Below are 13,580 nucleotides of genomic sequence, written 5' to 3'. Positions count from 1 at the left end.
TGAGTGTAGGCCTACATGATTTTATAAACACATTTTGTCAAAAGTACTGATGATTCTTTAGAAATAAAATAAAAACGTACTTAATATGAGCTTATACAAAGCTACTTTACAACACTACTGCAATTCACCACAATATAATCCTCTTACAAAACTAGATTCTGATTGTTCAATACAACATTCCAGCTGTACTACACTAAATGATATAATAAGTGGATCACACAGCAATACTGAATAACACTACATTGCATCTCATGCCCTCTTGCAAACACTAAACCTATGCATGTCAGTGTGTTTACCATTGTTCTTGCCTTGGCGAATCTCTTCAGTCGTGCGGTCAATCAGAACATAGAGTGACCAGATGACACACACCACAGCAGCCAGGTGAAACGTCACGGAGCAGAAGATCTTCCGTCGCTCGCTTGTAGACATCTGTAGCTTTTCCCACTAAAGCAGAGACAGGACTTTATGAATGCACTGCCTTCCTGTAATTATTATTTTAGCCACAATGTGGCAGCACTATAGGCTATGTGCATGCTGACCTTCACAATATTTCCCCATTCAGAGTAATCTGCACAATAAACCCTGAGTTTATTTTATTAGCAGTGTTTACTGAGGCAAGTATCCCTACTATTATTGCTCATTATGAAAAACTCCTTCTTGAATGACCCCCTAATCACTATACGTTGGTGTGTAACTCAATCATCATTTCTGCTATGGGCATAAATGAACTAGTTTTCTTTTTTAAATTATTGCTTTGTGCTCTATAAATATGCTTAAAAATGATGAAAGTCAATGAAAGAGATTGTAGTGCTCTACACTGCGTCGCTATGGAAACAGCACAGTAGGGTGTAATGATCCAGCTTGGGAAGCAGGGATGAAGGCGTAAATTATATGTGCTTCTCAATTATATTTGTTCAGAACAAAATGATATTTTATTTATATTTTGAATTTGTGAAATGTCTCATGGAAGGTGTCTTCAACTGATTTTCAGGCCAAAACCATTTGGTAAGAGATGGAAAACTATTAGATATTGTATTAAACTGAGTTTTGCATAAGCCTGGCCTATAGCATATTAATGTATTTACATCATTATGATGCTCAAATCACACACCTTTAAAATAATCATTAAGAGTCCAATTCTTGTCAAATTAAAATTTTATGTATGCACTACCATTCAAAGGGTTGGGGTTGGAATTTTTTTTTTAATGTTTTTGAAACTAGTAAAACATTGGTTTTACTGTTTGAATATACACAACCGTTTATGTTTGGTAAGATTTATTTATGCTTTTGAAAAAGGTCTGTCATGCTCAACAAGGCTGCATTTATATTATCAAGAATACAGTACAATATTATGAAATAAATATAACTTTTCTACTTTATTTCTCATTTATTCTTTATTTATTCACTCCAAGCTTCAGTGTCACATGATCCTTCAGAAATCATTTTAATATGATGATTTGTTGCTCAAGAAGCATTTCTTGTTATGTTAAAAACAGATAATATTGATGATATTTTTGTGGATTTTGTTTTGATTCTTTGATGAATAGAAAGTTCCAAAGAACAGCATTTATTTTAAACCTTTTCTAACATTGTAAATGTCTTTACTGTCGACTGATTTCTGTTTAATAAAAGTATTAATTTCTTACCAGAAAAAAAATACTGACCCCAAACTTTTGAACAGTACTCAATGTTAAGATGGGAGGGATAATGGAAAATGTAGTTGAAATTTAACATCTCAACTTTGGTTAAAGTTAGCATAATGTTCTATTTTTGTTTAATGAATATATTATTTTTTCTTTTCTTTTTTTTCTGCACAAAAAAAATCTGTGAAAAAGCACTTGGGTATGTATTTTCCAACTGGAAGTCGGGGTGCTCTGTTTGATGATTGGACGAGCTCTCAAAGAGGTGGGACTTTGCAACAAAGCCAATAATCGAAACTTAAAAGATAGTCAAACAGCTAATTAAAATCAGTTCATCTTGTTTCTTGAATAATGTTAGAAATACATTTCTGAGGAATTTATTTCACTGTTTATAGTCTGAGAAGAAGCTTCAGAAGATGATATATATAGATAGATAGATAGATAGATAGATAGATAGATTGCACTAGTGAATCTCTCTCTCTCTCTATATATATATATATTCACCTGTGCAATTATTTATATAAAACAGGATCTGAGCTGTTCAGAGACGTGTGTATGTGTGTGTTACCTTGCGCAAAGGTTTGAGGTGTGTCTCCATGATGAAGGCATATTTGCACAGCTCACAGCAGCGTGTATCGGAGCTCTTGATCCACTGGTGCAGGCAGCCCTGGTGCACAAAACGCAAACTTCCCGTACAGCGGCAAGGGGTGATGAGCGGACACTCCTCGTCACCTTCACAGTGACAGATCCTGCACAAACAAAAACACATCAGCTTCTCGCTCGTTCAACCTCTGACTCTCATCCATCTCTACCTCGCTCTCTCTCTCACCTGCACACCTCTAGTTCATCATCAGTGCATGCTTGTTGCGTGGCACCATTATGATCGGTGGGAACAGTGCATTTAAAAGGGGATGGGACAGACATGTCTGGGTCTCCTGAACCTCTTTCCTCATACGTTTTTGTAATAGGCTCTTCCTCCTCACTTCCACTCCTACTACTACGCTCATTGCCTTTTCTGTGATTGGCTGCCTGGCTTTGGCCCCCATGCTCCTCCCTTTTTGATAACTTTTTGTGGGCCCTGGTGTTGGGACCCTTGCACAACGGCGGCTGGTTCTCCTTCTGTCCCTCGTCTGAGTTGACAGACATGAGCTTAGTGGCGTCCCGTTCTTCACGGGGATGCGCTTGCGTGTGTTGGCTGCTGCTGCGTCTCCGTCTCGCTTTCTGGCGACTCCAGGAGCGAGCTTCTCTCCAGCGCTGCTCGTCCTCTGAGGATGAGTCAGAGTGTGTGTGCGTCTGCCTATGCAACCGTGAATGTCTCGGTTGGTCCACGCACTCTGTGGCACACCCAACAGTCCCGGTGCTCTCCCGTCGCCGCCGGATACGCCGTTTGACTTGCCGCTTTGCGGTGGGGGCGGGGTTTATGGGCATGACGGGTGTAGTCTGATCTGGGCCATCTACTTCAAGTTTAGCGTGACCACTAGAGCTGCACAACACATACACACATGCACATAAAAACAAAAAGATGAAGAAGACACAACAGAGCATGAAACGATTGATGAGTGAAAAACATAATGGACAAATAAAAATTGAATTTCTATTGAAGTTATTATTGGCCTTATCACTGTTCAATAATTATTTTAATACAGAAAATCAAAAAGAAAATGTTGCATTCTAAACATATAGCGTAATTTCAAATCGTTTTACATACCTACAGAGCTATTCATTTATACATACAGAAAAGTCTGAGACTGCTAGTGATATCACTTTTATTTAAATGAATTTAATTTGAATTATTCCATTTAATTTTAATTAATTGAATTTAATACAAAAAGGTGCATAACAAGTTCTTTTATTTTGCATTCTAAAATTAATTTAATACACACTGATTTATAAATGATTTTGCATTGATAATTTAATTTAAATGTAATAATTTAATACAAAATATTTCACATCAAATTATATTTTCCTACTTTGTTCTTAATTTAATACAAAATATTTCATAACATATTATATTCTATGTTGCACTCCTAATATTTAATTATTAGTGCATTAAATATTAATGTTTTTCAGGCCAAAACTTGGATAAATAATATTATTCTATTTGGCATTCAGAAATTGAATTTAAATGTCATAATTGAATACAAAATGTTTTAAAAATTATATTAATCTATTCTAATTTAATACAAAATGTTTATTAATAAATGATATTCAATTTCATATTATTTAATTGAATACAAAATGTTTTATAAATTATATTATCCCATTCTAATTTAATTTAATACAAATGTTTAAAAATTAATTCTATTCAATTTTGCATTCTTAATGTAACTTAATTAAAAAATGTTTTAAAAATGATATTATTCTATTTTGAATTCATAATTTAAGTTTATTTAAATGTCATAATTTAATACAAAATATTTTATAGATTACATTATTTTACTTTGTATTTGTTATTAATTTTATTATTTTTTTTAGAATGTAATACAAATTGTTTTATAAACTGCATTATTTGTAGTCTTTAATTTCATTAATTTATAGTTAAAAACATTAAATGTATTATAATCTTTATGCTTTTTGCGAAACATTTCTTTTCATTGTTCAAAATCTCTGCTTATTTTCCGTTGTTGTTTTAAACAGAAAAAAGAACCGTTGCAAACTTGTGATCTCAGACTTTTGGTCTCCACTGCATATACCTTCAAAGACACTGACCTTCCAGAACTCATTCCATAAAATCACACGATGTGCAAACATGTAGATGAGCAAAGCACCAATCACAAGCATGGTGTCCTGCAGCATCGGCCCATGACCACACTCACCTGCATATGTCCTGGGAGGAGGGTGTAACCGACGTTTGAGAGATGCTGTTCAGCACGGCTCCCGGGGTGGAAGTGCTCACCTGAAACCACAGGTCACAATAACATGCATGTGCAAAACACTTACTTTCTTGTCGTTAGGGTTGCTTTGAATAATGATGGCGTGGGTGTGTTACCTTAGATATATTGCTTGATCGACTTCCTGATCGCCCAGGTGCTTTCTCACCCTAAAGGAAACAAAGAGGATTAGTTTCTCTCATCCACACTGAGGTCATACTTTCAAAGTTGTAGCACAAAATACTTTCTCCTATCCCAGTTTAAAGTGTACAATCAATTATATGACCCATGTGAAACATTGCTCTGTTTCAGGCTCAATCAGTGGCTAGTCTGTTGGTTTATTTGACCAGCGGCAGATATGGGAAACCTGTTTGGTACTTTCAGTTTGGTGATGCTAGTAGAGCAGAAATTATAAGCGCTGTCACACATAACATACAAAGCAACAAAGAAACGTTGGCTTTTAAAGCAGTATTTCTGTCACATGTTTGAACAGATCTTTAATGTGACTGCAGCTTTAAGACAAACCAATCCTATTACTAAAAATAACAGCAGCGTCCTAAGACCCATTTGCATGTGAGATATACACTATGCATGTGTGTGTTGATGGTAACTAATGAACACGATGACTAGATGACAATAGAAAAAGAGAGGGAATCATTCAAGTCCTCACTCAAGTGTACAGAGCTCTGTTTAAAGTCAACATGAAATTAAAATTGACCCTATTTATTTTCTTAATGCATGTTCCTGGTCTGATTGTGAACGATTTATCAGTGAATGTTATTCACTATAAACACATTTGTCTTTGTAATCTTTAATCATAATGCAATAACTTTCTCTTTCGCTGAACTGGCCACACAAGTTATAGATAATGTTAACCAATAGCTAAATCTCTTTAGCAAACTCTCATCTGGCTTGGATCCATTGGAGTACAGCAACACTCACCTTAAACAATCCCAACGTAGTGTATAAAAAAGCTGAATATCCTTTCACTCAGAAATACCTCATATTATGAAAATAATGTTTACTAAGTTAATGTTTACTTAACTGTTGTATGAACAATGCATAGCATGTCCATCACTATATATATATATATATATATATATAGCTGGGTTTGTCCCTTTTTAACCCAGCACTGGGTTATATTTAACCCAGCATTTTTTAGAGTGTATATATATATATTTTTTTATTTTTTATTTTTTTGCATAATACAATAACAAAATAAATTCAAACTACAAAAATATTTGTTTTACTGTCTGAATATAGACAATCAGTTCGGTACATTTAAAAAAAAAAAGTTTTTAAATGAAGTCTCTTATATGTTCACCAAGGCTGCATTTATTTAATCAAAACTACAGTAAAACATTAATATTGTGAAATATTATTACAATTCAAAAGAACTGTTTTCTATTGTGATATAGTTTAAAATCTAATTTATTCCTGTGATGCAAAGCTGCATTTCCAGCATCATTACTCCAGTCTTCAGTGTCACATGATCTAATATGCTGATTTGCTGCTCAAGAGACATTTCTGATTATTATTATCCTTGTTGAAAACAGTTGTGCTGCTTAATATTTTTGTGGAAACCGTGATAACTTTATTTTCACTTTTGAACAATTGAATGCACTTGCAGAATAAAACAATCATTCATTCATTCAAAAAATAATAATCTAACTGATATTTGAACCGTATAGTGTGTAAACAAAGTGCTTTCTTCTACACAGTTCTGGTTTAGCTACAATAAGTTCAAAATCAATATTAAATACAAACAGCACAAAAGGGAATTGTTGACCTTTGTTGTTTTTAAAAATGCTGAACGCTTTTTTTTGCCAGGCTTTTGTGGAAACCGATCTGTATTAGCATTTATTGCCTTCATGTGCCTCAGGCAGAGCTGATTCCTCCTGGGCTTTTGGTGGGTCCACCTTTCTCTCTGGTCCACACCTGGCCCATTATTAACTTAACTATCTTTCCTTCAAGCTAACATACAAAAGCACACACACAAATGATCCTCTGGGGATCACTATCAGTTTGAGAACACCATAGTGCGTGTAAGGTGTTGCAAGTGCACAAATATGATTATTTTGCATATCAGGCTTATACAGAAAAACAAGTCAGACTATCATGATGGTAACTACAACATCAACTTCAAAAGTTTTTTTTGTTTTTGTTTTTATCGGTAGACCTAACTGATTTGTTATTAAGTGAAAAATGTACAATAATTAGTTTATAAATATATTTACAAATAAATGTATATGTTGTTTAGCTGCTGTTAGTATTGAACTCTGTTCTCTCTCTCCTGAAGCGACACTATATATCGCTCTGAATTATTAATGCGAAAGCCAACAGACATCAACATCTGATCAGCTCATAAATATTTTACACACCCGCAGTGTATCTTTTAGCCAGCATGCAGGTGCGACTGCATCCTCTGAGAGAAAATTATATTATTCTAAACATGTTTTATGATTGTTTGACATCAGTATTCAGAACCACATGATAATCATGTTTGCGCTCACATGAAATACAGTCGCACCACTCAGCCAAATGTGGTTTTCCTCTCACACCTTCACTTACAGACCATAGGGAAGAAAATCAAAGATGAGTTCTCTTTAATATCTTGATTGTTTCTCCTAAATGAGACTGAGAGCAAATAGAGAGTTCTGAGTCCTGAGAAAAAGAACTTCTGTCTCCTCAGAAATCTCAAACTTTGCTCAGTTTGCCACGAAACCGAAGTCTGTGTGTGAAAGTCAGAGATTTCAACACCAACACAAATATTTCTCATAAAATTCACATTCATTTTACAGTTCTATATTGCCACACCATCAACAGTTGTCTCTTATATGTGTCTGTTTTTATTTTTCCCAAGGCATTTTTGGAGAACCATCTGAAATAACGCTGATACTTGAATGAAACAACTAAAAACTCCATGAGTGTTGCTATGAAGGAGCAACATCTGAGCAAATAAAATTACTCCCCTGGATGCTTTCCACAGGCTTTAGAATTAGATTCAAGACACTTGCTATGGTGTGTAATGCACTTAATGGATTCACTTTCTACATAAAAGCCTTCCAGTCTTCACAGCTTCTGTACTGAATGATAACATGAACATGAAAAATAGTGCTCATTCCTCTAGTCTAGAATTTCTATACTCCGACAACACATGTAAAATGACCTTCTTATTGATATTTTCTCATTATCGATGCAGTCTTCTCATTTATAAATAGCATCACATTTCTCTTGACTGTTTGACTTTACAGATTTTCTGTTGCATTCAAAATAGCATATATATATGGTTGCTTATTACAGAGCTCTATTAAACAAATGTAGCTTAATATAAATCTCAATGAAGGCTTTGAAAAAGGGAGAATTAATATAGTCAAATCAGGTTTCTGATAGTTCATATCCTCTCACTATAATACTGTACTATTGCTTTAACATCTGAGAACAAACCTAACCCCACCTATCACCAAAGCACTCCTTTCTCCTAAAACTTTCCTATCTGGAAACTGAATAATTTACAGAATCCTGGTCACAGTAAATGCTGACCAGAATGAATCTACTATACATTCTAAAATCCCTGTAAAGATATATATATTGACTCCAAACAAATGGATTTAAAATTTCAGACACATTACCTGCCCCAAACCAGTTTAACTGACAAGATAATTGAAAGCTATGCTATAATACTTTTATCATTATTCGCCTGGTGTGTATTATTAGGTATTATTAAGTATTATAAGGTCTTTCATCTCTACAATCTCATCTGCGTTGCATGCACAAATCACAAAACAACAATGCAGACTAATACAACCAGAAACGTCCAAACCGACATTCACTTACCCATAAATTCACTCCTGTACGTTTAATGAGCTACCAATCTGCCGAGCACCTCTGCTTGCTCCAAAGGCCGATGTAAGAGCACACATGCATGTTTATGTGCTAGGCAGGGTTAGATTAGCTCTAGCTGCTTCTCTGAGGTATAATCTGTGAGCGGTTGGTCTATCTCTGGTCATGCATTCATTTAGATACACAGGGATTGGCTTCACACAGTTTCTGCGTAAGATCCTACTCATATCTTTGTCTGAGGTAGTGTTTTCTAGCTCTGCCATCTGGAGTTCAGCCTAGTACAATTACAAGAGTCTGGACTTATGATTCTGATTCAGAACAGCTGTTATTTTATACATAAACCTGTCAGTGTTGGATCCATACACACTTACGTATGCAGGTGCACATACAATGGTGACCATCCCTTGTGGTTTGTGTTGTGACAGTGTGCCTGCAGCCAATCACCGACCAAGATTAAAGCCCTGGCTGCCATTCAAAAGCTAACTATAGTCACAGGTGCATCATGGGATAATGTGCTGATGGGATACACCAGGTCACAAACTACTACTCACACGGAATCTCAAACGTCTACCCATAGATAGTAGCACAGATACTATATTTTGCTGCTACAGTATTTTGGAACGGTTAACAAGAAGACTGTAAAGACTTGTTCAAGACACTCCAATAAAAAACTCCATCATTTTGTGTTTTGTTATGCATATGCACTCATCAATCTATGCATCTGCAAGAGCGTCAGATACACACCTGTTCGAAGTTATACAATACATTTCTAACACACAAAACAAGCAACACTGACAGTGTTCTGGCCATGAAAATGATAAATAGAAGGACAGAATTATAAAGCGATAGTAATTTCACTAGAATTTTCTCCCTCACAATAACAGGTATTTTCACAAGAATGTTTCTCCAGAATAGCAGCTACTGCGTAATTTCCATTTTCATAAGCTCTAAAAGGTGTGTGAGAACACTAAACAGAACAGCCATATTCACACTCACTCTTATATTAGGATCTACAATATATATACTGTACATACATATATATATATATATTCAATGTTATAACATCTTTGTTGAACATGCCATTTAAGGTGGAAAAAAGACGTGATTTAATAACACTGACATTTTCATTTGGCAGAAAATAAAGGTATTTTTCACCATACCTTTCAACAAAACTGCTTCAGTTCAGTAATATTCTACCAGTGAAGGTTTGAAATTATTTATGAGTTTTTAATGTTTTTAAAAGAATTCTCTTATGCTCACCGAGGCTGCATTTATTTGTTTAAAAATTCAGTTAAAACATTGTGAATATTGTAAAAGTCATACTTATTTTACTATACTAATTGAATATATTTCCAAACGTAATGTATTCCTGTGATGGCAAAGCTATCTTCGATGAATAGAATGTTCAAAAGAACAGCATTTATGTGAAATATTTTACAATTAATTATATTTTATATAAATGTCTTTACTGACACTTTTGATCAATTTAATGTCCTTACTGAATAAAAGTATCAATTTGTAGACTGATGAACATCAAGGCTTTTAGAAGAACTTTTGACTTTACCATAAACACAAAACTGGACCATGCTGGTGCTAATTATTTTTTATTTTTTTAATTACTGTTGTGTGGGGGGGTAATGTATATATAATGTTTTTATATATCAATTTATCTATTTATTTATATTAAATTTATATATTTTTATGATATGTTTCTTGTGCACCAAATCAGCATATTGATTTGTGATTTGATTTGAACGATTTGTGAAGGGATCATGTGACACTGAAGGCAGGAGTAATGTCTGCTAAAAAAAATTTGCTTTGCCATCAGAGGAATAAATTACATTAGAATATATTCAATATTGTAATAATTTTTCACAATATCACTGTTTTACTGTATTCTTCATTAAATAAATAAAGCCTTGGTCAGCAGAGACTTCTTTCAAAAACAGAACCAAATCTTACAACCCCTACATTTTGATGAGTAATGTACTTTATAATAACTAGTAGACACTTCAAATTTTGTTGGTGTCTCTAACTATGCGGCATCCAGTTTTAAAGATCAAAGGTCGGGACAATCCTCCAGGGGAGCCCATTTAGTACCCATCATGGTGCCAAGTGAATGTGCACATGTGTTTGAGTATCTGTGTTAGTGAGTGATGGAAGCTGACAGCTCCAGCAGAGAGTGCAGTGGATTAGACTCCCGCTAATTCACAGAAATAGAACATCCACACAACACACACAAACAAATACAACTACAGTAAATGCAAGAGAGTGTCAGAGTCTCCATATTGTTAAATAAGACCATATCATAAAGACAATAATAACTGAAGTGCTTGCTCAGCGCTCAGTTCTAGTGTTAAAGTGCCTGCAAGGCATCATTATCACAGGCTGCCTTCACTGTGACTTTCACGTATGTTTAGGGTTAAAGATTTGAACAAACCCCTAACATTAAGCATTAAATTAATCACATAACTGTTTGTGCTACTGACATGAATGATAGATGAAAACTGCATAATGATGAAGAGAGGTGTGCTGTTACTTTTGTTATGATTTCTGCCTGCCGGTTGTTAAACGGGTTTAAAACAATTTCATAGACTTATATTGAAGCAGGAAACTGAGTCATATTTAGTGGCCGGAATATCACAGAGACTTGCTCTTTTGCCTTAGGGATGGTAAACAACCACCCAGAACACTATATCGACTTTATTGCAATGACATAAAAACTATAACACCTTAGCAACCGCCTAGCAACACACTAGCATGGTGGTAACTTTTGCACAAAACACCACACATATTTTCTTTCTTAAACTTCTAGCTTTTCTTTCTTCTCTACAATTTTCTAGAGAGTCTGAACAGCTCAAAATACACTTTCAAATGCCATCCATTCATATTTTGTTTTGCATATAATTTCAGCCATTCTTTGAAGAAATTTAGTGATTCGTCTTTTTTTTTTATTGCATCCATAACTGAACTGAGAATGCTTTTTATATTGCAGTTCAATCCCTGAATTTGAATAACTGCAATAAGTGTCATTTTTACCTAGAAAAGGGAGGTTAGTCAAGACTTTGAAATGAACTTTGAATGATGGCTTCACAAAGCCTTCACTTAAAGTTTAAAATATTTTAAAAGTCTTAATATTTATTAAGTATCCATGCACATCTGAACTTGCAATGAATGGTATGTTGAATTTCTGAATTATAATTCAGTGAATTCTAGTCCTTTAATTCCAATTTAACTTCCTGTGGGGTGTGGTCAAGTCAATATAAATGCATACTAATGAATTGTAAGGGAGCCAGTTATTACATTTTGCCCAAATTCAGGCATGGTATTTCATTCGGGACATGCAAATCTAAATGATTCTGCAATCAGATGCAGAAAACACCTCAAATAATTTTTTGGACAATTCTGGATAATATTCATAATTTCTATCAATCCAAAAGTGATAAATGCAGATTATTTCACAGACATAGTAATATTCAGTTATGCTCATGGTACAACAAAGTGTCTAAAACAAAACTCTAAATATATTTCAGATTTGATGCCACAAACATGAAAATATTTGGCAAATCCAGAGATTACGTGGAGCCATGTTTGTGTATGATATGCATCAAGCAGTCAGCAAACAGACTGTAGATGTGCCATCTGAGCCTAACAATAATGCTCATGCATTAAAAAAAAATGTCCTGGATATTACAAACATTCACACCGCTGAAACAAACTGAACTGCAAACATGCTACAGCGATTTGATGGAAAAGCATTGTATTTGATTTACAATATACTTGAAATAAATGCCAATGACCCTGAAGAGGCTGAAATATATGTAACACTGCCTTACAGTTCTATTTATAGCAACAATTTCTCTTCCAATACAACACCTTCCAGCTCCTGCTCTAGGCTATATTTCTGTTTACATGAGATTGAGTCATTTTTTATCCTTACTTCTGAAAATTAAAGCAGATTTATGCAAACTAAGAAATCTTATTATAGGACAATGCTCACAACTTAGGACTTGTGCAACATTGACCATATTGAAAATGTACTATTGTTCCACAGAAGCCATCAAAATACTAACAGACTACAGTAACCATATGGAAAACCATGGATGGCTACATCTTTATCATCAAAAACAAACTATGGTATTTGTTATGAAAACTCCACATACATCACAGATTCTCTGTGTTAAATGTCTGTACTTGCCTCATTCTCTTTGCTCTTGTCTCTATTCCGGCTGGAGCTGTTGGCGGTCTCTTTGGCGATGGGCACAACCGATATCTGATGCACAGGCATGCTAGCAGTGTTCAGGACTGTGGGATTCCTCGCTGCCTTCAGCCCACCAAAGACAACAGACTCGCGCCATCCTGAGGGTCGGCATGGAAACAAAGAATACGACCCGCTCCAGAGTTGGTACACGCACTCCTACAGACACATGCATGAAATCAGGTTAAGTATCCTGGGTGAGAACTTAGACTTCAGCTGCAACAGAGAAACATCCGGAGAGCTGGTCGTCACATCCCAAAAAAAGCTGAAGCCACCTCTCTCGTTCCACCTGTGTGATCTGTGACAGGGAGAAAGAGCTCATTTAAATTCTACTCTACCTGAGAGCTGCAGTGATGCCTCAGTTTTTTGTAGATATGTGTGTGCGCGTCTGTTAACCTGACCTGTAAACATGTTGCTGAGAGGATTTAGGGGTTATTTTAGCTCCAAATCTCCTCCCTCCAGGAGCAGCGTGGGATGGAGCAGCCAGCTAATCAGTTTACAACCCCAGGGGCTGCACACAACCTCGGCTACTGGAACACACACACACACACACACACACACACACACGAACACTGGAGAGAACAAACTAGCTCGTAACAGTTGATGTTAAATGTTTAATTTATACAAACAGTTGAGAGAGCTACTCTTTCTCAGCATGTATGTGCATACTGTATGTATGTGTGTATTCAACATTTTGGACACACTTACTCTTTCTTTATAATTAAAATTTTCCACATTTATAATAATAGTAATGCCTAAGTATGGCAGAGGTAGAGGACGAACAATTTTTGAACAGACCAAAACTACCTTATGAATTTGCTTTTTCGAGGTCGCCACCCTTTGTTTAAATTACCACTCCAACTCCATGAGGTGCATGCTGGGGTGCTTTCTGAACAGTATTGAAAGAGTTCCTATGTATGCTGAACACTTGTTTGTTGTTTTTCCCTAAATATCCGGTCCAACACATCC

The 13,580-nt window shown here is 35.3% G+C and overlaps 1 protein-coding gene across 2 annotated transcripts in view; it reads right to left on the bottom strand.

Moving 5' to 3' along the window:
- marchf1 (membrane-associated ring finger (C3HC4) 1) overlaps nucleotides 1–13,041 on the bottom strand; it is a 14,947-nt gene extending 1,906 nt beyond the window's left edge. For both annotated transcript variants that reach the window (XM_016504670.1, XM_016504671.1), the window contains exons 1-7: nucleotides 12,950–13,041; nucleotides 12,552–12,770; nucleotides 4,630–4,680; nucleotides 4,457–4,536; nucleotides 2,470–3,123; nucleotides 2,209–2,389; nucleotides 297–444 (exon numbers count right to left, since the gene is read on the bottom strand). In XM_016504670.1, coding sequence (XP_016360156.1) covers nucleotides 297–444; nucleotides 2,209–2,389; nucleotides 2,470–3,123; nucleotides 4,457–4,536; nucleotides 4,630–4,680; nucleotides 12,552–12,641 — 1,204 coding nt within the window. In that variant the 5' untranslated portion in view covers nucleotides 12,642–12,770; nucleotides 12,950–13,041. The remainder of the gene's footprint in view (nucleotides 1–296; nucleotides 445–2,208; nucleotides 2,390–2,469; nucleotides 3,124–4,456; nucleotides 4,537–4,629; nucleotides 4,681–12,551; nucleotides 12,771–12,949) is intronic.
- Nucleotides 13,042–13,580: the final 539 nt, after the last annotated feature.

This window comes from Sinocyclocheilus anshuiensis, unplaced genomic scaffold (assembly GCF_001515605.1).
Source record: "Sinocyclocheilus anshuiensis isolate Anshui unplaced genomic scaffold, SAMN03320099.WGS_v1.1 scaffold86, whole genome shotgun sequence".
NCBI classification, from domain to species: Eukaryota; Metazoa; Chordata; class Actinopteri; order Cypriniformes; family Cyprinidae; genus Sinocyclocheilus; species Sinocyclocheilus anshuiensis.
Note: the sequence above shows the minus strand (reverse complement) of the source record. Positions and strands in the feature narration are given on the sequence as shown.